Source organism: Semicossyphus pulcher, unplaced genomic scaffold (assembly GCF_022749685.1).
Source record: "Semicossyphus pulcher isolate SPU_LCO1_2020_fin unplaced genomic scaffold, fSemPul1.0.p SCAF_22, whole genome shotgun sequence".
Classification (NCBI taxonomy): domain Eukaryota; kingdom Metazoa; phylum Chordata; class Actinopteri; order Labriformes; family Labridae; genus Semicossyphus; species Semicossyphus pulcher.
Genome location: NW_027211696.1, coordinates 1,085,898 through 1,112,804, shown reverse-complemented (window position 1 = coordinate 1,112,804; position 26,907 = coordinate 1,085,898). Strand labels below are relative to the sequence as shown.

The window sequence follows — 26,907 nt, the reverse complement described above, 5'->3', positions numbered from 1 at the left end:
TCATGAATAAAGCATGGCACTAATGGCTGTGAATCACCTGGCTTTTTTTTTAAGCTTTGGCAGAGTGGACGACATACCTCTCTGCTCAATCATAGTAGTTAGAGTAAAACAGTGTAGTGAGAAAATTCAGGATTCAACCCAGATGTTTTAGTCACCGTAAAGCTCCTGTGAGGAGTTCTTATTTGGTTATGCAAAGAGATAAGACCTCTTTGTCCTCAGTGGTTACCAAGATCGACACTAAATGAAGGTTCCACAGTAACTTCAGTTCTATAACAGGGGTCTCGAACAGGTAGCTTATGGCCTGGATTTTAGTAGCTCACCAAGAGGTTCACAGACAGAAAATCTGACGACAATAAATGCACCATGAAAGCCTCTTCCCACTTCAATTCAATCAAATACCCAAATGTCCCACCCCCCACTAATACAAAATAATATAGGTCTATCAGCTGTCAATAAAAAACGGTGATGCTCCTGGCAAGTTTGTCAACGACAAGACGAACCTAACCAATCACAGCAATGTTGCAGCAACCTCCATCGACAGATCTGGTCAGTTATGCAGTACGCTAGTAGAGCTAAAGCGAGGAGTTCTGTGCTATTAGCCTGTTCAGACAGGTTTACGGGGAGTGGGAAAGCAAGTTTTTATTAGCAAATGTGAAGTGTGTGACTCATCTGTGGTACCAACGTTTCAGTCAACGAAAGAATCAACATGGGGCACCACCAGCAATTACAGCGATGTAATGCAAGTAGCTCTTGGCCACTTTCATTTTTTCAAAGTCGCTCTCAGATGCTAAACCTAACCCTAAAGGTTGGAGACCCCTGTTCTATAACCTTATTTCCAAAATGTAGTTTAATTTAAACACATAAACAAAGATCCTGAATAATAATTTATAACCAAGCACACAGCTCTTAATTATAATAATTTATTTACAGTAACTTATCGCTTCTTCTCACATAGCATCTTCTCTTAAATCAACTCTACAAACATATACGACAGAATTGTTCTCTTTTGAGTTTTGATTGCCATCCAAACTCTTAAAAAGTTTACCAATGTTTTGTTTGTTTTCTACATAACAAGATTACCAATCATTCTGTAAAACAAGTGGCGGGACATTTGCCAGTGTTAAATCAAAGAGTTAATTAGTCAATCAGCTCATTTGTCTGCCACACATACAAACAGAGGAACATTCCCACAGTCTGATAGTGATTACAGCCTCTCAGCTGCCAGCAGTGCAGGTTTCCATGGTTACTAATTGGTCAGATTAGGGAACAGTTGTGATGTCATGTTGTTAAACCCAGAGCTGTAATTGGTGTATTATTAACATGTAATTATAGTGTTTTGGGAAACAGCCTGGTCAGGGTTCCCCAAAAAACATATCATGTGCGTGCAGATGTATATGTGTGTGTGTGTGTGTGTTTTTGTGTTTATGTCTCTGTTGTGTGTGTTCACCAGAACCCTGTGTGTGGTTTTAAGACCAGCCACTGAATGTCGAGTGCTTCTATGTAATTAGCTGTTGCCCATCTGGCTGCCAGCCGCAGATGTTATGGAAAAATACATATTCAGGTGTGTGTGTGTGTCTTTGCGTGCACTCATTCCCTGACTTCTTTGTGGTGTCTGTGATATGTTTACACGGATGACCTCAGCCCTTTGGACTCTTAGTTGCCCCCCTTACACACACACTCCAATGCACACAAGGCCACAGATCGTCTGGGGCTAAGTCTTAGGGAAATTAGGAAGCGGTACATGAGGAGTGAGATGATGGGGGTGTGTTTGGGTTTGCAGGAAAGACAGAGATGGGGAAAGCTGCGGGCTGCAGGAGACCAGAGATTTGTTTTTGCAAAAAGATCGCCCTCAAAATCTGCGTCTGTGTTCTTTAAGAGTATTATTAACAATCCTGGAAGAGTCATAAGCAGTTATGACTTCATTTGATTTCCTGGATTCAGCCTCAGATTGATCTCTCTGGGTGAACTCTGTGAAGTAATCTGTTTAACTCGGGGTCATTCTGGAAGCCGGTCAGTGTTCTGGATCCACTTAGCGAGAGCTAACAGAGGGAAGGGAAGCTTTGCAGGGTGAGAGGAGAGGGGGATGCTATAGCGAGACCTTGGCATGCGCAGAGATTTGTGACTGTGGCATGCAGCGGAGGGCCGGGGTAATGGGCTGCGTTAAGGAGAGGTAAATAGAGTGGGGGGCTGGGCTGCCTTCAAGCCTTGTCAGTTTGTGCAGCTGACTTACTTGAAACCTTTGAAACCAGATTGGAAATTTATATTGAGACAGTCAAGTGTTTTATACCAACTATGGTGTACTAAGGCTGTTATTTTAAGTGTCTTTCTCCACTACGATTGGGCTATTACGTCTGACTCATGGGACTCAGGTTTAATGAAACTACCTTGTTCTCCAAGTCAAACATAACTGTTACTATGAGTGTGCACTGTATACTAATGGAAGTCAATTCCAACATATTGAATTCCTTGAAAAAAGGTGTTCTTCAGTTCTCAAGTAACTTTTTTTTTTACAGATAAGCCTTGTGTTATTTGCTTTTGCTCACAACTTTTATTTATCACAGAATCACATGAATAGCCTAAAACAGCCTCTGTCAGGTAACTGTTGATCCCTGTGTATTTATCACAATGACTTAATAAGACACTTCCCTGTAATGGTTTTCATATGCTCTATATATTGTGATAATGAACACAACTTTCCAGCCCTGGATAAGTGCAGCCATATTAAGTCTTTCCCACCTATATAACAGATGTTTGCCATCTTTAGGCTACTGTTTAGTCGTCATGCAATCTGGCTTATTTGGCTTTAGACCAAAAGACAAAAAGACTTGGTGTATACTGAATGTGCAAACCACACAAATAAAGTTGGATTGTATTGTGTCAGTCATCAAGTTAGTTCAGTATATTTTTATAGGCTAGACCGCTCGCATATGATTGCTAAATAAAATTCCTGAATTTGTGTGTTTGCTTTAAATACTTGGCAGAGTTGGTGTTGCCAACAACCAACTGAGCTGACTGAATCCTAAAGGCAGGAGTGGATAGGTGGCTTGGTTTTCCAGACTTCAGCAGTTTATGGGGGTGGGGAGTGTGCTTGGGGCAAAGTCAGTTTGCGAGGGAAGGGGGTGTGTGTCACTTGTTGGGTAGTAGGGGGTCTGGAGCGCGCCCGGCACTACATGCCATCTAAAATTAGCAGCAGCTGTCTTGGCCATACTGGACATTCTGCCATGTTTGTGCGTGTGTCCATGTGTAGATGCCTGTGTTTGTGTTTGTGTGTGTGTGTGTGTGTGTGCCAGTGAGTGGGGTCAGGGTTTACAAGGAATTGAGACAAGAGCTCCAGTGGGCACTGCTGGTTTTGAAATGATTCTCATGACCTTTGAGCCTAATTGGATAGTAAACAATGAAGAGTGATATGAAACAGAATACTACAGAGGGCAGATGGAAGGACAAGCGGCAGATACAGCTATGAATGAAACACAACAGTTATCTATTCTCTCCTATTAACAAATAGACTCTAGTTTGCTGAGGCGGTGTTTGTGGTTTGTTTTTGTGTGTGTGTGCTTCCATGTGAATGCAGAGGTATGCACTCTTTTCTCAATATGGACATGATGAGTATAGACACCACCTGCTACTATCGCATGACTGCAGCATGTAAGACATTTCAGCAATGTGCTAATTTTGCATTTGTTGACACCAACATTGCCAAAGGAACTACCAGGTTAGTGTTGTCTTCACTCTTGACCTAACAAATTAGCATTGTCTAGGGAGGACATCACATTCTCTCCACGAATGGCAAAGTGGATGTTTGGACCCTGCAGTTGTCTGCTGCAACTAATGGTTTTTTATTTTATGTCAACAAGGTTGTTGATTCATTTTCTGTCAGTTGACTGAAAACTTTATCTTAAAAAGCAGTAGTCCATAAAGTGTGACATTACAATGGAAGTAGTCCAAGTGACGTCACCCATTGACTTTGGGATTTTGTTAGGCATGTTGTTCTTTTTGAGCCAGAAGCTACCATGTTTGATGAGGTATCAACCTGAATTCCCCCCGGGGATTACCAAAGTATTTCTGATTCTGATTTCTGATTCTGAAAATTGCAGTCCATGCACATGGCTAATTCAGTAGCTTGTGAATGAGCAAGTTAACTGTCTCACAGAATGACATTCTATCTATGTTGATAGCTGACTGCAGGTTTTTTTTATTACACTAAAAAATTGAGGAAGTGTGGAACATAGGAAACTTGCTGCTCACTCTCCCATCGTCGATGTGGCAGATGGAAACGGAACCTAACAAGCTAGGTACCGTGAGTGCAGACATCTATACCGGCTAATACTGCTAATACATTACATAATACTAGATTTTCACTTCCTGACAAGTACAATAAACGACACAGCAACCCATATTATGTGTCTAAGATTTGTATAAAAAACACCAAAAGGTACCAACAACACAAACACATGAGAGGTTAAAGATTCAATCTCGAAGAGTTCAGTGGTGTTCTCTATGACGGCACCTTTGGCAATAATCAGTAATTTCTCACATTAACCAACCAATTTAACCAGACGTCTATGGCTGGCTCCCTTTGTTACGGTTATAACTCTTGCTTTTCCTCACTGAGAGTCACTTTCCTTTTTAGACTGTTGAATTTGTTTCTTTCTCTTTGGATTTTCACTTATTTTTTAAGTTATCTATAGTCATTGATCTTTTCTTAGTTTGTTCAGCCATAGAAAATAACTGTTTACTCGCAACACTTGCAGAAATTGTAAATGCACTAACATAGCTCTGCCTACTCTCTTTTGCAGACCAACTACCGCTGGGTGATGGAAAACGCGTCACTTACTGGGCGCCGCTTGGGATTTTTTCCACAAATGTCGCCACAGACACCCAGTCAATAATAATACCACTGCAAATGCTTTCATCAGTGGGCCATAGGCTCAATCACCATTGTGTTACCTCATTCGGCGATAGAGAGTGACTTAAAAATCTTCGAGATTATCACTTTAAGTTCAGTGATTGGACACCGAGAAATCAAGACTTAATGTAATTTAAACTGGAGAGTTATGTTAGCATTCACCCCTGTACAGTTTTCATGAATATAGAAATGAGCAATAGAAACCAAAACGTTTTTACAAGGCCATAAATTTAAGTGTGCAGTAAAAATGGGCATTTAAATACAATATGTCCTAATGCAAATTAAGTCGCTTTTGGAGTCAGCCTCAAGTGGACACTCGAGTCCACTGCAATTTTTGTCACTTCTATGTTGTCTTCATTTTTCAGCCCCGCAAGAGGTTAGTATCAAAATCAGCTCTTGGTTTATGCTATTATAATAAGATCTTTCTTACTCAGTGAGTGCAGATCAAACCAATGACATTTAAACGGCAGGTCCATTTCAGTCTCTGTCCCTTAAGCGTTCAGGTATGGCTGTTCGCTGAGTGGAAGATGATCTTCACAGTGAGATGTCTCTGCTGGGTGTGTTGGCATTTGCTGAATGTGACCCATCTGATCTGAAGCTCACTCTGTTCGCAATATCAAAATCAGCAGAACTGGAAATCGTGTTATATCACTGCTTTTCCACATGATAATCATGTCTGTGTGACCTCATACGTATGAGCCTTTGTGTATCAGTAGTGCAGAAGGCTGTTTGAAGGCTGATGTGTATTTGCACTAAAGCAAATCCTGAAATATGTTCTTTCCCCCCTTAAAGCTCATTCTGGTACAATTCCTTCCTTCCAGTCAAACATTTCTTACTGATATTCTGGTGTTTTACCCTTCCCTGTATTAATGGAATGAATGAAGAAACGTTTTTGTTGTTTTGAGACAATTTGAAATCAGCAGAGCTTGGACCCAGCTTGCAGGCCTAAAGTGGTTCAGATTGTTTTTGATGATGGAATGTGCTTGTTTAGTGTCAGTCCTCGAAACTGAATTTGTCAGGGCTGAAAACATTTTGCATTTTCAGGGCGTAAGATTAAATGTAGTGTTTTCTGGTATGAGTACCACTGAAGAAGAATGAAAGATCATTGTGCTGAACACAAGTTGTACAAGCTGTAATCAGATACTGTACGTTTTGGCCCCCTCTCCATGCCAAATTGTTTAATGTGTAGGATGAGAGGATACCAATTTCTGCCAAGTCCATGCCACTCATGGTTGGCTTGTCAAACTGAAAAAACCCCCAGAACAACTTAAAATACAACTTGAATTTAAATTGTGGCTTTACCGCATTCACACAGAAATGATTGACATTTTTAGATTGGTGTCAGCAGAAGCGGGTAAAGTGATGTCCTCTCTAAATATTCTCAGCAGCAAGCCAAATGGGGTCAAACTCTCAGTGAGTCAGAGTGTGGGAAGTCATGAGTGTGTCACCAAGAATGCCAACATACTTTCCTGAGGGGGAGGATGTGTGTTCTGGGGGAAAATACAGTGAACAGAGTCAGGCTCTGGGTCTTTCTACTGTTAATTCAACTGTACACAGCGAGGGATTCATGTTATATAATTATTTGTTTGTGCTGCAAAAAAAGGTTTTTAATCCTGTTTTTGCAGACATAGACGATCCCTTCAGCTAGTACATTTCTGTTTTGACAGCTAGACTCATGAACTGATTATACACTCTTCCATAGAAACTCATTGACCCCTGAATAAATAGTCCCCTCAGTTACACCTTTCAGTTTTTTTATTCAGTTTGTAAAGTTTGACACTATGCTAATGATCATCATAATTCAGACCTTATTCAAACTGCAGGAGTTGCATCGTTTGATATGACCTCCTTTGTATTATCATTGCCTGAATACATAATGAAAAAGGAGGGAACAATTATAGGGAGCAACAGCACTAAACACTCCGCAGTATTACTGTATAAGCAGGCAGGGCCAAATCCTCTGTGAGTAAATTCTGAGACACTTCCTGTCATGCAATTATTTCCAGAAGCTCTCACACCAGCATGAATAGTTGTGTCATACACATCCTGATGACTTACACTGTTACAGATTAACATATAATAGCAACCCCTTAATTAATACCAAGGCATCACTCCTGTTATTACTGTCTTTTGAGGCAGGATTTTACAGATCTACAATGTTTTCTCTGCAGCAGAAATTCTCTTCTCTATGTTGTTCCCTGTCTGATAAAAAGTGAATTGGAACATTGTCAGAAGGTGTCTGCTACACAAAGATGCTTGTATGAGTAGTATTTGATTGGCCAGTGTGGTGTGTGTGGCAGGATTATTTTGAATTAAGCTGCAGAGTACAGCAAGTAATGATTTGATTAGATTTTTTTAACAACTACACTCCCTTTGATTGTTTTTTTTCCCCACAACTCTCTGTGTCAGAAGTCCCCACGGCAGTTTAGCACCTTGATATATGTTTTTATATTTAGTATACACTACAGGTTTTTAAGAAGTGCATTGCAGACGTTGGTCGTGCACATTCTAAACTATTTTTTTCCTGAATGTGATCAAAACCCAGTGCCATCAAAAGGTAAATTGTAAGGATTTTCCAACAGGGAGTAACACGCACAATGTGCCTGAGTTCTATTTTATTTTGAGAACAGTGTCTTCTTATCTTTGTGAACTGTGACTGTATTTGTTTTTGTGTTTCTGTGGATGTGTAGTTGCTTTGTGTGCGTGTGTGTGTGTGTGTGTGTGTGTGTTTTGCCCATTGCTCGACCACATGTCCTTGACATCTGGTGACCATCCCTCAGCTCTGGCTCTCTGACTGTACTTCACAAGCCATGGGAACTGCTGCTGTGTAGGTTGTGTGGCGTGTGTGTGTGTGTGTGTGTGTGTGTGTGTGTGTGTGTGTGTGTGTGTGTGTGTGACAAAGAGGGGGGGGGGGGCCCCAACATGCCGATATCCGCCGATATAATTAACCGATAAAATAATGGGCTGCTGCATATTTGATTAAATGACCGACCTCGGCGCAATGTCCCCGGCGCAAAGAAGACCTGCGCGGCGCAGCGTGATGACTTCCCGTGTCTACCTGCAGCATGACAGAGTTAGAAGCCAAAATGTCCATGGTGTGGAAGTTTTTCAAAGTGTCTGAAATAGATAGCAAAACTGCTATTTGCAATGACTGCTCAGCTTCAATGATTCGAGGAGGAGCCAAGCCAAAGTTTTTTTTACAAACTTGATTAGCCATCTCAAGACCCGTCACCCCGACCATTGTAACAAATGTGATAAGAGTATCACGATTATACTGTACGCTAATTCCAATACAGAAGAGAGTTGATGATCTCTGCAATTAGGTGTGCGGGAAAAAAATAAAGGTATCGGTAATCGGCCAAATGAATTGTAAAATATCAGCATATCGGATATCGGCAAAAAATCCAATATCGTGCATCCCTACATTCATCTTATTAGGATTAAGAATATCTGTTTCATTGTATTTTCCCTAAGAATATGTGTTCTGTAACATTAATCAAGGCCTAAGAGTATTATTTATTATTCTTATTTATCCGATTGGGCGCCAGACATTTAGACTATTAAGTATATCACTACTCTGCGGTGCAATTTGTAGGCATTGGCTCTATGCACACGCTACAAAATAAATCAAAATCAATAAGTCAAAGTCAAGGTTGATTGCAGCAGATGTTAATTAATTTCCTCCACACACACTTTAACAAAATTTCATGTCAAAAATAAATCAAAGCTTTTAACAAAATACGCACAGTATCATTCCCAGTTCAAAAGAACACTCTAACAAGATCAAAACAAGATCACAAAACATTTAATCAAAAGTAGTCCCAGACTTACTAGTCTTTAATAAGTGTTCAATTGTCTTTGTGTGGGAAACGGTTGGTGTGGAAAACTGTTAATGTCCAACAAAATGTGTGAAAGTGTGAAAGTGTTCTGTGTTCAGGTGGGGGGAAAAACAGAGGGGGGTTAATGAGCAGCACTAAAAATGATTCTTTCCTCGGGGGGCAGTTGAGGTGTTTTTAAAGAGGGCAGTCTTCAGCATTTGAAGCCCTGACTGTCACCAATCCGATCCAATACCAGGAGGAGCAGTCCCAATTAACACATCATAGAAGCAAAAAGGTAGAAAACATAGTCAAACCCGCTCTTGGTGGCTTTGTAGGTTGCAGTTGTCCGTCTCACACTGGATTTAACATGGCATGCAGGCAGCTTGATTTGGCTAAAACACTCGCTTTCATGTTCACCAGCCACTCTTCTCAGTGCTCTCTCAGTGTCTGTCTCCTCAGCACTGTATCTTCCTCTTTTCTCACTCTCCAGGTGGCAGCACTAATCTCTCTCTGTGCTGTTGTGCCACACCCACTGACTCACCTTACAGGTGACAGAAATTGTCTGCTGTGCAGTCTGAGCTTGGCTGGCTGCTACAGTGCCAATGGATCAACAAATTGTGTCTATTTCTTGCTAGAAGACACTGCTTGTTTAACATGCTTTACCAGGAAGATGGTCCTCCAGTTGCAAGAATAGCTCGGCATATTATTCCCAGCAATAAGTTTAAAATACATGTCCCCACATGGCTGTGAGGTTAAGATGCAGACCGTTTACCGCAATGGTCTGGATTATAATGTCAAATTCTTTTACAATATGCCCATCCTTGCTAGACTATGTCTCTTATTTCCTGTCACTTCTCTACGATCTTAAGCTAATGGCTTAAATGTGATCTAATGTTTATTCACACTTTGGGGTTTTCCCTAATGGCTATATTTAGCCAACAGGAAATGTCCTAGAAATGATTGTTCTACCCCCACTGAGAGAGAGAGAGAGAGAGCGATAAAGCCACATACACATGTACAGTGTCTCATGCCCTTCAGCCCCAAATAGGGTAGTACTGGGATCTGCTTTGTTTATATTCCCATGCTTTCTCATGATAGGTAGTGACTCCACATCGCTTCGGTCTGTTCAGGCTTTATTTTTTTATTTCAAACTTCCCACTCACAGAGACGACAGCCCGGCCTCTACACGTCAGCCTCGTTCATTTCTATGCGAAGTTCAGGATTGTTCACCCCACCTTAAGTTCAACCACAGTGCCAATTAAAGGCTTCAAGGCCTCATCTGTCCTCTCCAGATAGCCTGTGGACCCTGACCCCTCTCAACTTGTGATAAGCGCCGACCTCCAACCCTACTAATACTTCACTGCCTTCCTGCGTTCACCATTATTTTGTCCCCTTGAACAGTACAGATGGAGTCGGTGTAGTGGAGGAAAGGAATTGTGGACTATTTCATTTTTTGGTTCTTATAAATCTTAACGAAAACATATAGTTAAGAGGGAACCTGATTATAGTGTAGTGCTAATTTCCCTTATTAATCTGCTGTCATTCAAAAACTGGAGATAAAGATTAGCCCATATTATAATCCGTCAATTTCAGTTGAGTTGGACAGTTTACTGTGAGATAAGACCTTTAATTGAATGTATGAAAACATTAATGCCCCCAAAGGGATCCTGCTTGCCGATGAAGAGCATTAACATTAAGACACTGGATCAATGCAACACACATTAGTGCATCACCATGCTCACTTTCCTTTGCTCTGTTTTTTTTCCAATGCTCTCTAATAAATAAAACCTAATAGAACTATTGACTGCATAAAAGACTTTCTAACATGGCCTGTTATAAGTGGACATTTGATTTTCCTCTCTACTGTTTTTCGTCTAACAGGAGAAGCGAAAACGGCAAACTGAGATTGAAGACAAAAGAAGCCAGCTCGATGATCTGGTGCTACAACTACAGCATCTCAAGGTTGGTGTGTGTGTGTGTGTGTGTGTGTGTGTGTGTGTGTGTGTTACATAACCAAATTAGCAATAGGTTTAGGTTTTAGAGTCAATTACTTAAGGATTTAGGATTACGGTTTGGGTTTAGGATTAAACCTGGAATAAGCACAATAACTGTGAATAACTACCCAGGGAGCAGTCGTGTAAGAATTATTTATAGCATTTAGCCAAGTAAAAGTATGAATACTACACTGTAAACATACTCCACTACAATTCAAGTACTACAATTAAAATGTTACTTAAAGGGCCAGTTCGCCAATTTTCAACCTCAGTCCTGTCATGTTATTATGCGGAGCTAATCCCATTATGGTAGGAAAAAAATTGCATTTCCCTTTGTGCCTTAGATGACGCTATCCACTTCTCCAATGGGCCCTGGAAAACCTCCGCCAGACGTAAAATGCGCCACCTGAGTTTGCTAAATTACACTTCCTCAGTGTAGATTTTTGTAGAGGGGTAAAACATACTGATGTACGGATGTACGGATGTACGGATGAAAGGACGTATGGATACACTCCAGTAAAGAACAAGTGCCTGTTACAACCATTAGAGTTACAGTATATATTTAAACTTGGATGTGCTGCTGCTGTCTTCTATTTTTATCCTGCTACTCATTCCTAGCTCTGTCCTGTCATCTTGGTCTCACGCAGGAGTGTCAAGAGACTGTGCTGCATAAAAGATACAATAAGTATCAAGAAGCAGATTTCACCAAGATTGCATTAACAAGTATACACTTATGTGCTCTGGGATTTCTGACAAAACCTGTGCATTATTAAGTACTTATAGACTTCTCTGTTTGCTTATTTTTTAAAGCAGAATATTTATTGCCTGAAAATGAGCTACGTATTTACTATTCAGTGTACATCTGGGTTGAACGCTGCAAAAGTCTGGGTCACTGTGTGTGACTTATAGGAGATGAGGCCTTGAGGTAACAGTTACTTCAAGGACAGATATTCAGTTTAGGTTATATGGTCAGTGTAAAGGTGAAGGTAAGGTAGAGCGTTCAGGTTGCGATTAGAAGTTAGTGGATGAATAGACTCAATCAGGATCCCATGAAAGCTTTACAGATGTGTATGTCAAACCTACTCACCTCACCTAAGTTACTCAAGCCCTCATAGTTTTTTTCCTGAAAGGAATTCTTGCCTTGACCCTTAAGGCAATAGAGAGTTAAAGAGACTCAGTGTTGTCTCAGATATACATCGTGATTACAGTTTTGTTGCTATTATTGAACGTAGCTGCATGTGTTTTTAATTGCCTGTATACGCGGATAAATGTGTTTGGCTGACAGGTAGTGGTTCATTCCATCTAAACACTCCTGGTGTGCAGGCCTGTTGGAGCAGTTTCCCTTGGCTGAGTAGTGTAGGCCTGACTGTTTTCTTCTCTCCTGAAAAACACTCAAATCCGAACACACATAAACATATCCCTTAATAATTTCTGCCAGCCGCTACTGGTTAAGCCAAGATTTTGTTTCAAGTAAACAAAGATTTGACGTTCAAAAAGTAAATGCTGCGTAAACGGTATACAAGCTGCTGAAAGATTGGAAAATAAATTGCTTTCAGGTATCAGCAATTTATGTGAGTTCTTGAACCTCTCACCAGATTAAAAAATAGTCCCTTGACCTTGACCATAGCTTGTCAGGTGGAGACATACCAGATATAGGCATTCAACATTTTGACCATTATGACTTCCCTTTCAATTAGTTCTACTGAATATTCTGTTTATGATGTGTAAGACTTTGATTTCCTTTCCCTCATTATATTCTTAGAATCTATGCGTTAATAATAAGTGCAGTCAAGAACAAGTATAAATATCTTGTCACTACTTAGTCAAATCTTGTAGACTTCAATGTATAAGAACAACTGTTGATGGCCATCAGGAGTTGATTGGAAAATTGTGTTGTGTTAAATGCTGTACAGATGCAGCGTGGGTGGGGTAATGACTCTGGGTACCCATTATACTAAAAAACAAATGGTAGCAGGCTTTAATATTTGCAATAAAAATTAGAATTAATTAGAGCCATTGAACACATTTGGCATGAATTATTTCATATCAAAGAAGTTTGATTGCTACATTCTGGTGTTTTCCATCACTTATGGAAATATGGACAAAAGAGAAACGTTGATTAAAGCCATGTGTATACCACCCATTAAAGCAATGCATTCAGTGGAGTACAGCCATTAATGAAGGTGTCGTGCCCTGCTCATAGTTTTCTACACACTGGGCACAGCTGCAAAACATAATTAAAGCTAAGCCATACCTCAATTGTCAGTTTAGCATAACTGACTAAGTTTAAGAACATGTCTACACATACATGGGTATTATTGAAAGCAGAGTTTTTCCCTCCTTCGTTTCCAAAAAAAACCCCGTCCACACGAGCATGGTTATAAAAAGTCCCCATCCAAAAGAAAACGCAAAAACACAACAGAAATACTGTCGTGAGAATGCCACACCAACAGGCGGCGATATAACTCAGTCACAGAAAGAATAATAAGAATAATCGCGGCCAATCAAAAGTCTGAAAAAAACCATTGCCTGAAGACTACCTGGCGGGCTGTAATGGCATAGTGCATCCTGACACCTTTTTACATGTGTAAACATGTAAAAAGTCCTGTTAGAAGGTTAGAAGCATCACTGTCTTTGTCACATCAGTCATTTTGCAAGGTAAATGGTAAATGGACTGTACCATTTCTTTTCTAGTCTTTGTGACTACTCTACTACATATCACATTCACCCATTCACACACACATACATACATTGATGGCAGAGGCTGCTACGTAAAGTGCCCAACTGTCAATCAGTCATCACATTCATACCCGTTGGCTATGTCACCGGGAGCAAATTTGGGTTCAGTGTCTTGACCAAGGACACTTTGACATGTAGCCTGAGGGAGCTGGAGATCGAACCTCCGACCCTCCGATTGAAAGACGACCGACTCTACCACTGAGCCCAGAGGAAGGAAGGAATGTCGCCTCATTTGTGATCCCTCACAAAGGAGATAAAGGCACACAGCCTGATGTCACGAGCCAAAAACACCCCATCTACACATCTCTGCGGAAACAGAGTTTCTAAAAGTCTTCACCCTGGCCGGAGTTTTAAAAATGATCTGTTTTCAGTGACTAAAAGGCCAAAACGCAGAGAAAAAGCTGCGTTTTGAAAATTACCCGTGTACATGTAGACATGGCCTAAAACAGCCTGAACTGCTTTACACTGCGACTTTCTGTTTATTTATCTTTTCTGTCCTTATTTTTTTTTTAACTGATGTTGGTTACTCTGCATGGAAAGCATTAATCATAACAAATTACATATGACATTTCAGACTGCTGCAGTAACTCTTCTGTAGATTACTAGGTTGTGGTTATTCAATCAGTGCTGCATTGCAGAAAGAAATACAACAGCTCATTATTACACTCAGCATTTTCCTTCTCAGAAATATTTGTTGCCTTACTCTCTATCCCTTGCTCGTGATGATTCAGCTGACTACACAAAAGCTTTTCATTTGCTATTTTTAACACTTCATGTGTGTCTTTTATTATTTCTTTGTGTATATTATGGCCTTCTGAGATTGTGTGGAGAAGAGATATGGGAAGATGTTCGTGGTTAGCGCTTTAGCCCAGAGACCACCAGGGCGCCTCACCTGTTGTCTGGTAGCTTAATCTAAGAGAAGATACAACCTATGCTACCAGCTGGTTATTGAGCCAACATAGATGGTAAATGGACTGTACTTATATAGTGCTTTTCTAGTCTTTGCAACCACTCAAAGCTGCTTTTACACTACATATCATATTCACCCATTCACACTCACATTCATACACTGATGGCAGACGCTGCTAGCTAAAGTGCCCAACTGTCAATCAGTTGTCACATTCACAGCCGCCCCACTAATATAGATGATCAAAGATTGGATAACCACCTGCCGATCTAAAACTCAAAAGTCTGTAAGAAGAAGCCTCTGATATGAAATCTCTCTCCATTTGTATTTCCTATGCTTCCCAGGGAGAACTGAAATTCTAAATGTGCCCAAACCCAAAAACTTTAGCAGTTTACATTATCCTCCACTGATAAACAGGGAGCACCTACAGAGCCTTATTCTGCTTGAACTTGCATACAACACCAGCAGGCCTGAAATCCAGATGTTATCAGCATCTGGTCACACAGGCCCATTTAATGGTCATTACCTCTGAGAGCCACACAGCCAGGCGGCATGAAGCAGCTTTTGTAGTCCATTCTCAGGAGACTTAGTGGCCCGGGAGAGGAAATGGAGACTGGAGCCCAGAGATTTGATAAGGACCTCTTTGCTGCATGATTCTGCTTGGAAAGGAGGCGTTGATCTGGGTCTGGGACTGTGTAAACATCTCAGTGATTTCAGAAGAAAATCAACCTTACCCTGGATTGAATGCTGAAGCCTGAAGTCTTTAATAAAGGGTTTATTTTCTATCTTTGCAGTTATGTATTTTAAGTATTTGGTTCTTAGTTTGGTCTTAAGTGGTTATTTCAGTTTCATAAGAAGAGCAAGAGACTTTTAAACAGCCTTAAACCTTCCCTTTAAGAAAGCGCAGAGTGGTTGTGTGTCAGGGCTAAACAGGAAATGGAAAGTCTATGAAACAGCGTGGGAGAGAGCAGAGAGCATGGTTGCTTCTCAGAGGAGAGCTCAATTATCCTACACAACTTTATCCATCATTACTTTGTTGGCCATTGAAGTGGTCCAGAGAACTTTATTTATATGTAATGGTTGTATTTTGTACAGCAGTAGTACTTCTAGATACAATTCCACATTGAGGTCAAAGGTCAAGGTCAGCTGCAGGCCAACATCCTCTGCTGATTATATAATGGTTTTCTTTCCATTAAATACAAAATATTACAACATTTTTAGATAAACATGAAAGGAGCAGATTTTGATGTCATAACACTAACCTGGTCAGCCCCACAGGTTCAACATCAGTCAGTTTGACTTTCAAGTAAGTTAAGTTCCAGGCCTGAAATGTATTGGATTTATGTAGCCAATAAATACAATATATATATTGCCAATACAACTATATTTCATATAAAAAACAGGCAGTTAGCATTCTTAAGACTGACAAAGTAAAATATTTCTTGGTGTTAAAACTTTATTTCAAACGTGACATTGGATTTTTAAATCAACTTATTCGTTCAGTCTAGTTGACAAACAGGTTCAGCAAGTTCCATTAAAAAAATTCTGGCTTTCAACTTTTAACACATGATTCATAATTTATCTTAGGTTAGCTTGACTATGTGGGTGAGCAGCAGCCACACACACGTACACAGAAACAAATAACCCCGCTGTCACATTCTGACAGCAGGCGGTAAAATGCTTTGGAACAATTTCTGCAGAGCTCATTCCGCGTGGTGTGTCAGTGTGTGTTTATGTACAGACACTCATTCTTTTAATTGTCAACTCTACAACCTAGAACCGAGCAACGGTTTGACAGTAAACAGCCAAAGGTGAAGCTCAGTGTTACCGCTCGACTCTGTTGTGGTAACAAAACAGAGATCCAGACGGAGACGAAACATTAGTGACATTAACACACGGCTTTGGCATTCATCTTCAAAACATTAAAGAAAAGCAGTAACTCCTGTGTGGTGTGGTGAGATGGTACTTTCACCTCTGTTGCAGATCTAATGTGAGGCCAGATGTAAATAATACATCTTATCTATTAAACACCATGCAAAAGTGACTATATTGGACATTTGTGGGTTCACATTATACTTACATCCTGTTGGGATGGACAATGTCATGTGTCTTCAGGCAGCAGCTGTGAAGCTGTTATACTTACATTTTACTTCATTTTGTTCCCTTTCCATGCAGTTGTACCTCTGAGGCTTGTTTGTATAACGAACTGCCATCTGTCTTACCACACAGCAGTACAATGATCAAAGAGCACAATGCTCAAACACAAGCAGAATACAAGAGCCCCGAATGAAAGCATAGAGCTGATACTTTGGAATATAAGGAAAACAAATATTAGAGTTCCTTCAGGCATGAAGACAAACAGACTTGTTTTTGGATGAACAAATTATGACTGAGTAAAACCAAAAAAATATTTTCCTGTACATAACATGATAACTTACTCTGTATGATGGGGACATTGCTGTAGTTCTCCTGGCTTAATGGGATTCACTTCAAGCAAAGAGTTTCCTGTAAGTGAGAGTTTGCAGCTGAGTTTAGAGAACTGTGTGCATGTGTGGGCCTACGTGTTTATTTGTTGTAGCTGTGCTTGGCAGTCACCTTACAAATCTCTCACAAATAGTCTCCACGATGGAGTTCGGCTGGCCGTTGATAATGTCTAAGAATATCTCAGCCAGGGCAGAAAAGATGAGCTATTTGAAGAGTGTTATGGTGTTGCTGTAGATCTTTACAAGCTGTACAACAACATTAGGCTGCATAGTGAAATGTTGTTTTTTTTATGTTTTGCTTAATGCTAGCACATGGGATACCTGATACATGCCAGTTTCATGCAACCACTGACTCACAGTTAGTGGTGATGACCCAGAGAAAAGCAACAAGGCATAAATAAAGGGCAGGGTGTATTAAGACTGCTAGCTAGCAAACATGTATGCTAACATTGTGTTACAATTTGGATCAGCTTCACGAATCTGAAGGAAATGCATTAATTTATAAACTGAATAAATCATACATCATTTGTTTGTTAGGCCTAAGAAATCTTCATAAGAGACCTTTAACCTAAGCTAACTGTTAGCGAGCTAATTAGCCAGCATGGTTCAAGCAAAGATATTGTCATAGCATCTTTGTTTCCAAGATTAAAAAAACATGACTTGACAATGTCATGATTAATCCTGTTAAGAAGGATGAGTTGTCCATAAAAACACAACTAGCTCTTCTTTTTCACTGCTGAGCTGAGTAGGAGGATCTTTAATATTGCTGCCAGAAAATGTAACACAGCCTAAAATCACTCTGTAAGCACCTGTGTGTCTCTCCCCTTCGCAGTCCAAAGCCATGCGTGAGCGATGGCTCCTCCAGGGAATGGCAGTGGAGGAAGAGGAGGCACGGCGGAAACAGCTGGAACAGGATGAAGAGCAAGGCAAGAGGCTGGAGGACCTCATACATAGGTACGCTAACAGACACTACAATGGCCCGTGTTCTGGGCTGTTTAGTCTTCATGGTGATTGGAACGAAGACTAAACAGACTGAACAGATGGGATTAACAGAGCAACAATAGAGTTTTTGTTACTAGATATCTGCTTTTTCTTCCAGCACTGAGTAGTCTTTGGTTTGGACTAAAATACTACTGTAATAATAACATCTGACCGGCTTTTCCACCTCTCTTAGAACTTATCCTTAGTTGTGACACAGACTGTCACATCCATGTGGTCCCAGCTGGAAACACTTAAAAACAATGTCACTTCAACCAACTTTTTCTTCTTAAACTAATCAGGAAACAATGAGATAGTTGTAATTCCATTGTGACAGCTAGTTTTAGCCATGTTTCATGCGATCCAAAGATTATTTAATGGTTCAGCAGAAACAGCTGACAGGTCAGAAACACAAAATGATCCTTTATCGATCCCCAAAGGAGAAATTTGGTGCATCAATTCTTTTAAAAAGTAAAATCCACCTCAGTAGAGCATAAAACCCTTTGTTGCACATTTGAGGAATTGTTTCCTAATAGCTTGTTGATTTGTCATTTAAAAAAAATGTATGCATAAAAATAAGACATGACTACACTGTACATGTGATGCTACAAATCAGGAACTGTGACACTTTTAGCTTCCATGTGAAAATGTTGTTAGCTATGTAGCTATATTAAACTGTAACAATAAATATCAGCCATATTTGAAGCACCAGAACAAGAGTCCAAGTTTAGAGCTCTAATTTTGTGAAACTACATGAGATTGTATGTGTACACAAACACATACTGCACAGTGGTCTAAATACACACATATGCACTCTAACTGGAGAGGTTTTGGAAGTCTAGGATTCTGTGGAGCAGCTCTGGAATCTAGCAGTTCTGTAACCTTAGCGCAAAATCTACATTTTTCTCGTGCAGTGGTGTGAAACACCAAGAGCTACTGTGCATACACGTACTTCTCTAAAAACAGATATGGCAAGAGCTGGGAGCGAATGAAGAAAGAGAAGGATAGATTAGGAGTGAAAAAGGGAGAGGCAGATATTACCGAAAATGAGAGCTGAAGAGAGGAAACAATAAAAGAAAGAGACAGAAGAAAGACAAGTGAAAGCAGGGTGTGATTGCCGGAGGAAGAGCATTAGATACCGAGAAGACTAAGAGTGAAAAAAGAGAGAGTGATGTGATTCTGTGGGCACTTCCTGCGTTTGTGTCTCTGGGAGGAGCTTCCTGATTCCCATCAAGCATTGCTGTGAGATCCTCGCTTATTTCCCAATGCAGTCGGGGCATGAGATCACCAGTGCTATGAATAACGTGCCTGCCAGCTCCTGCCATCATGATGCTTTATATACTTGGCTCAGCGTGTTTTCCATTGGCAGGGTGGGAGAACAGATCATGGTTGCACACTGTGCAAGGGTTTTAGGATCATGTTCTTTTCATTTTATTAGATTTTAGGTGGCGTCAACAAGCAGAAGAGGAGATTCATTGGATTTTTACTGTGGCGATGAGCTGACAGTGAAAGTTGCTGTGTGAAGTTAAAGTGCGCCATGCCTTCGCTCTGTTGGACTGGTTGGCAAACATAGAAACACTGTTGATTTAGGTATGGAAGGTATTTAACAGTCTTGTGTCTGTGGAAAACAGTTTGCTTGAATATAACATGTATCCATGTACAGAGCTGGTGAGATGCTGAGTTTGCTTAATAATGTGTGCATCTACAATAGCATGCACAAGAATGTCCCTAAGAGTTGGTAAAATGCCTGGGAAGTTAAGAAAAAGGGAGGCAAAAGGAAAGGCATCAAAATGAGATATATTTTCTTGGTGTTTTGGGCAAAACAAACTGCAAGAACTGAGCAGAAACTATTAAAAAGTGTTGCACTATTTGCTAAAGAGTGAAGGAAAACATGACACACAGAAACTGCTCCATGAAGAGAAACAGGAGTGAAAGGCAAAGCAGACCTCTGTCAGTTTCAAGCATTGGGAGCAGAGTTAAAAGGTTTGATTAGATAATCAGCCAACATGCTTTACAGATTCATTTTCATGTTCATGGTTTTGATCCATCAGAGCACGCTCAGAAAATTAGGCTCATGGAGAGGCTCTGGGCCACTTTAGCATCACAGAGCCAGGCCCAGGCTCCACCTCCTCATCTATCAAATCTGTGCATGAAAGAGACTCTGTTAGCCAGCAGCTACTGTAGCTTATCACCAGCACTGAAACAACATCAACATCGTACGTTGTCACGAACACCAGGATAACATTCCCCCCTGTTCTAAACAGAACCGCAGTGAATGCTCAAAGAGGGAGCATTGTAGGCCAAAGTACAGTTGTGATTGTGGAGCCGCTTCGTGTGAATCACTTCATTCAGCTGCTGGTGAATAGACTTGTTGTCTGACAGACTTTCAAAGAGGAGATATTGAAGTTTGTGGTTTTAATTACTTAGAAAAAGCAATTAAAACCAAAACTGTGCCACACTGGCATGTGTTTTTGGTCAGCGTTCAGTGTAGCCAAAGCTTTATTTAGTTCCTCAGTGTGCCGGACAGGAAGAGAGAAACCAAAGCAGTATCGCAGGGAAGAATACATTCAGTAGTTTCAAAACCCAATGCCATAAGTTAGGAGTCCAGATTGCACAGTTTGTTCCAAAAACTACCCACAGTGGGTCTGGAAAATCCTTTCCCAGGCTGCTTTTGAATAAATCTAGAAGTTTGGTGACTGATTTGTACAACTATCCTGTAATTTGTTTTAGGCACAACAATAGCCATTAACAGATGTGACCAAAAGTCTGTTAAATCTTGCAAAACATCAGCAATTGCATCAATTATAATGTTGAAATACAGTCAGTAACCAAAGTATCCATGACAGTTTTTGTCTCCACCGAACCAAAAGTACGCATGCTTTTCTCTATGAGCAATGCTGCAATGCAGCTCTCTAGCATTTGTGAACCGGGGTCTCAGATGTGTGCTGGAAACTGCTTTAAGAGGAGCTCAGCTGTCTGGGATTCAATTCTCCAGGCTTTTAAAAAATCCTCTCCAGTGGGTAAAATAAAGCCACAGAGCAAATGTGTGGGAGTCCTGAGAGTGCCTTCAGTAACACAAATACAAAGTTAAAACCCAGTCATAGGACTTTTTTTTAATTACCTCAAAACATTTGTATTGGAAGAAAAAAAACATATTTTAAACATTCATTCAGGTGTGATGTCATGCTGTGAAATGGGAGATAGTTCTATTTAGATGTTGTAGAGAGGATAGGATACTAATACACAGCCCACGCCTTGTGTGTGTGTGTGTGTGTGTGTGTGTGTGTGTGTGTGTGTGTGTGTGTGTGCGCATTTCAGGCAGAGGGTGTGGCATCTATATTTACACTCTGTAGGACACCATCCCAGAATATCCCGTAACCCGGGCAACCGGAGTCTTTCCAACACTGATAGGGACAGAGGTGAATAGTTGGGATGGATGTGGACACTGCATTATGGATGTGTGTGTGAGAGAGAGAGAGAGAGAGAGAGAGAGAGAGAGAGAGAGAGAGAGAGAAAGTGAGAGAGTGACTTAACCTGGACAACTTCACCTTCCACCATCTATAAACATTTCTGAAATAAACTAACTAAAAGAACAGGAGCCCAGACGTCTTGTTCGGCCCACTTTTATAGTTGCTAATACTAATAACACATGCACCGGTGGACACTTTAATGACAGAGAGTGACAAAGACAAAGCAGCAGCTCTTTTACGCGCTTCATGCTCTGAAGAGCACATAAACAAGAGTGGAAAAAAGAGGAGGAACCGCTGTATCTGTCTTTGGAGAACAACTCTAGTGCTATTGAGGGAACAAAACAGAAAACAAGAGAGAAAGAACAATCATCCCTTCAGATTTATGACATAAACCTTATGGAAAACACATTTAATAATAAAAAGAACCCCCACAAATTAAGGACAACAGTCATGTCTTTGTGTGTTGTAAGCGCTGCCTGCTGTTAACCTTAGCTGGAAATCAAATAAAGTGACAGGGAAAAAGATTGAACAGTGCAATCATTGTAAGGGCTTTTTTATACACATACTGGTGCCTAAGGTCATTCAGCCCGGAGAGCACAGAGAGAAAGAAAAAATGGAAGGGGGGAAATGGAGTGTTTTTGCGTTAACCTTACTTGAGGGACACACAAAGTGACATTGCATTGAAGAAGTAGCAGCCATTGTGTGCAGGAGAAGACGCTTACTTTGCAGAGCCTGGAGAACAAACAGACAGAAGGAGACAGAATGAGAGTGTGCGGCCACAGTGGTAGTTTTACAGATATCCCTATCATTACGTGGACGGGCTAAGTAAACAGTGAGAGGGACACAGCAGCAAAGGGCCCTTTCACAATGTGGCACTGTCCCGGCCTGTACCCACACCGAGCTACTTTTAGGATAGCTTATTTCATTTTGCACAGACATTCCCATGCAGAGGCTGCCATCGTTGTAGACAAAATTTCTCCTAATGGCTCCTGATGTGTTAAGAGTAATCCGAATAATACTGTCTGTGTTTACTTATCCAAACATATATTTATAATTCATGTATTTCCTATTTAACCTGGAGATGGTTAGCTTAGCATAGCCAAAAGATAGGAAACATTGGGAAGGGAATAGTCTGGTTCTGTTGAAAAGTAGCAAATGTACATAAAAGCTTCTCCAAAGCTCAAAAACCAACATTTATTTGATTTCTTTTTTAATTTGTATTTGTAATTGTATAAATGACAAGTTGTGGTGGACTTTTTCTTGGTAAGGGCACAGTGGCTTCTTAAAATGCTTGTCTAGAAACCTCAAGGTTACTTACCTAAGGTGACAGCCAGCCATACCCTCAAATTCCCCAGGATCCGTCTCCAGCGCATTCTGTGTGCGCCATGACCTCCGGTTGCGCCCATTCAAGTCAATGATCGTGCTTCCACGCGCTGTGATCTGTCTCCGGCGCGTCCAAGAAGCATCTCTCAGATACGAGCCGGGTCTATTTTTGACGGAGGCCGCTTCAAGCACTCATCAAGCTGAACAGAGCACATCGTTCCAAACAGGAAGAGACACGCGAAAACAGCACACAGCATCCGGTCATTTCAAAATAAAACACCATGTACGGACCGGTACAGATTCCTGTTTTTTTCAGTTTTCATGACAACAACACACTGAAATCTTGAAAAAAGAACACTTTTAATTAAGTAGTGTACTCAGCCGTGGTAGAAGCACAAAAATCACGGAATGATATCCAAATGAGCAGAAAATCAACCTCGGAGATGCAAACTGAACTGTTGTTTGTGTGTTGCTCTGTTTAACATTGATGTTATCGCGTGATTTTTCGCGAATCCAGCTGCTTGGGCTGGCCCTCCGCTGCGGATTAAACACGCTTCCTGTAGGCAAGGGCTTGCGCTGTCTGACGGACCAGGACTGCGGCGCAGACGGATGCGCCAGACATGGATCCTGTGGGATCCAGGCGTAACCGTTTCCCTTTTGTGCTAAGCTAATGATAGCTAATGGTTGTACTTTCAGAATTTTCTTAACAAATGTGAGACTGGTATCCATCATCTCATCCAACTCTCTGTAAGAAAGAAAATAAGTGAATTTCCAAACATGTCAAATTATATATTGTAACAAATTGGTAACCTCTTCTCACATATCCACACAGTGATTGGTTTCTTTTGCCCTGCTTGTGTCGGCCACGTTTGCTGACACCATTATTCTTAATTTTCCTGCTGAATCCTGCCACCGCAGTAAGTCTAAAGGAGATCAATAAAGTTCCATCTAATCCTCTCTAACCATCAATCAATTACCAGACCAGAAAACCTCTAAACTGTGCTGAAGACGCAAATGGAGTCTGAATGATACAGTACACGAGGTCCAGCAGGCAGTGAGGCTACAGCAAACTATACTTACTGCAACAGGCCCATTGAAGTGCACGGTGTCCTGTTACATAATGTTCTAAGAATATTTGTCTTTTTCTTCACAGAGGCACTATGAGAGTTTTTAACTGACCAGAAAATGTGATGCAGTTCAGTTCAGATCATTTCAATGCAGCTCAGTTGTCTATGAATGTGAGCTAAACAACATTTCAGTGTAGCTCAAGCTGAACGTAACTGAAGTGAAAACAAATTGCATCCCAAAACTGTGCCTTACAAAACAGCTTCAAAGTCCAAAATTAGTCACTGAATGTGACCTTGTTCTGACTGGGGCTCAATTTAAAGGCAAAACCATGATTCATGTTGGACATCACTTTACAGCGGAAAAAAATCAGATGGACACACAACCAATTTAATGATACTACCTTGTGCATTTATTTTGAAGCATTTTTTTGTTTAGATTGGAACAACATATGATTGTGAGATTATAGGTTAAAGATGTATTTGTTTGGGACGTTGGTTTAGCTCAGTTGGTTCAGCAGGCGTCCCATATATAGAGGCTACACTCCTTGTTGCACTGATCGCAGGCTCGACTCCCGGTATGCCGGTCATTTGATGAATGTAATTTCCAACTCTGTCCTCCCCACATTTCCTGTCTCTCTTCAGCTGTCCTATAAATAAAAAAGGCAAAAGCCAAGTCTTTCAAAAATTTGAAAAATGTATTAATACATACATCATACAGCATCTTCATACATGAAGATGCTACAAAAAACACAAAACTTTTAACAATTTTCTTGCTCAAGCATCTCATGTGTTGCTTCTTTTTATTTATTTCATCTTGATGAAAACTGAATACCTGGATTGGGTTTTGAACTGGAGGTCAGACTATAGAAGTGCTTTTCAATACCTTTTTATATAATTAATAACTGAAAAAGACATTCAGTTTGGATCAAAATAAGTGTGTACAGCCTCCTAATTACTTTTTCAGAATCTCTTCATCTGCAGATCGCTTTTTTAAAACACAGCAGCCTCAGAGCACCCTGTTGAGTCCTTTCAATATTCAGTGAATGAATGGTCTTTTAATAAAATGCTTCAGTGCTGCTCAAGGACAGAGCTGAGACTCAAACACAGCACTTCTACCAATAAGACATTTGATTTCTATTATTCAAACCCACAGAATGTGTTATGAACACCTTAGCAAGTCCCATCACTCTCAGGAAGGACATCACTATGTCAGCTTATTGCTACATAAGACGCAACACGTAACAAAGTGCTACTTCAGTGTAGAGTATAGCATATAGCCACTTCAATTTTTACTCATATATATCAGCTTTTATGTGACATTTATCTGACACTATGTCATTTAGAATTTAAGTAACATGTTCCTGTAACTTCTAATACTACTTTAAATACTTTGGGCGTATAGATTAACATCCATGTTTCCCGCCCTGTCATGTTGCCTAAAACACAGCCTGTCACTTGCCTTTCTGTCGCCTTTAAACTATGAACAATGGTACTGATGAAGACCATAGACAAATATAGAAAGTGACAAGTATAATGTGTCTTTATTTTTCTGTGTGAAATTCAGCCAAGGACAGTCAATCATTCATGACAAAAGTAGGAAGGGAGAAAAACTGCATGGGCAGCGTCATTCATCACATCCTCTTTGTGATCTGGAAAACAGAGCTACGGAAGCCCTGAGAGGCATGTGGGGGTACAAAAGCTGGTGATCCATTTTCTAAGTCTGATCTTAACTGTTTCCCTCTGTGTGTTTATGACTTAATAACAGGTAAAAAAAGTTTTCCATCAGATGAAAAAAAGACACTTTACAAAAAAGACCCTTTGTTATATTGTTGAAAGCGACCCAACATTGAATACACATCCACCATGTAAACAGCACCTCGCAACAGTGGCAAGGAGAAACGTCCTTCTAACAAGCAAAAACCTCAAGCAAAGCCAGACTAATTGGTGATCAGGCATCTGCCGTGACCGGGTGACGGAGAAAGTGGGATAGAGGAAGGGAGAGACAGACAGACAGACAGACAGAAACAGAAATAACAGACTTATGTACCTTGTGTTAAGAGAGCATTAAAGCGGGTAGTTGTACACTTCTGCATCTTGTGGCCAAAATGAGTATTACATCAACAAACACGAAACTCTAGAGGAAACATTTAAGATCAGACTTAGAAAATGCATCATCTTTTTTTGTCACTTTTTTTTGTCGCTTTTGTACAGACCAAACCTTTATAAATCTCTACCTCTGGTTGTGTATTAGAAGGTCATTTAAGGACAGAGTGTTGGTACATGACACATCAGAAACAAAGTGATGGAATTAGTCTAGCACTTTGACCAGTGTTTAGATTAACTCGTGAAAAACCACATCAGGGAATTTTTTTTGTCAAAAATAACATTCAGTAGCACTTTAACACTTTATACTATAAATATATTATACTTCTTGGAAAAACAATGGCTCTTTGGCTCCGCCTACTGAGGCCTCCCTCTGCCAATCATATTTTTCATCCTCATGACAGCTCTGAGTTGTGAAAGTGTGTAACACAAACCTCCAGAGAACTGGACATAGAAGGAAACTTTACAATCGCACACAGCACACATACAGAATCCTGCACAAACACAGTGTGGTTTGACTTCCTCTGCTGTTTGAACTGTCTCTGTGTCACTGTACGTCTGTGCGCACATAGACACATGTTCACATCCACTAGCGCAAACATCCAGCACACATAAAACCAGATGTCTGCTCTTCCTCCTCCTGTATGATGTGGAAAGCAGTTTCTGCCCACCCGGGCGTATCCATGGAAACTGGCCTGCGGTTGGTTGACAGGGCGGGACGGTGACATCACTGGTCTCTTTCAGGATTGCCACAGAGATAGTAGCGCTGCCAGACAGAGAAGTATAAAGAGAGGGACAGTGTGAGGTCATAGCCACATCCCACTCACTCACACACACACACACACACACACACACACACACACACATGGTGTTTAATTGTGTAATGTAATGATGAAATGAAATGAATTAGCATCTGGTGATAAGTAGGACAGCCGATATTGTGTGTCATTCAGGAAGACTTCCTTCATAATAGGTTTTTATCCTCTTAAAAGAGTAGTATGCAGTGTAACAAACCTCTAAAACAAACAGTATCTCCGTGTGTTGGATTAATGAATGTTATTTAAGGGAAATTAAAGGGTTCCAAAAGAGGAAGGGTCATGAAGCAATCCAGTTCCATCA

General features: G+C 40.6%; 1 protein-coding gene across 2 annotated transcripts in view; it reads left to right on the top strand.

Moving 5' to 3' along the window:
* Positions 1-26,907, top strand: part of palm2akap2 (PALM2 and AKAP2 fusion) — an 88,200-nt gene that overhangs the window by 12,837 nt on the left and 48,456 nt on the right. For both annotated transcript variants that reach the window (XM_069673034.1, XM_069673036.1), the window contains exons 3-4: positions 10,606-10,686; positions 17,680-17,801. In XM_069673034.1, coding sequence (XP_069529135.1) covers positions 10,606-10,686; positions 17,680-17,801 — 203 coding nt within the window. The remainder of the gene's footprint in view (positions 1-10,605; positions 10,687-17,679; positions 17,802-26,907) is intronic.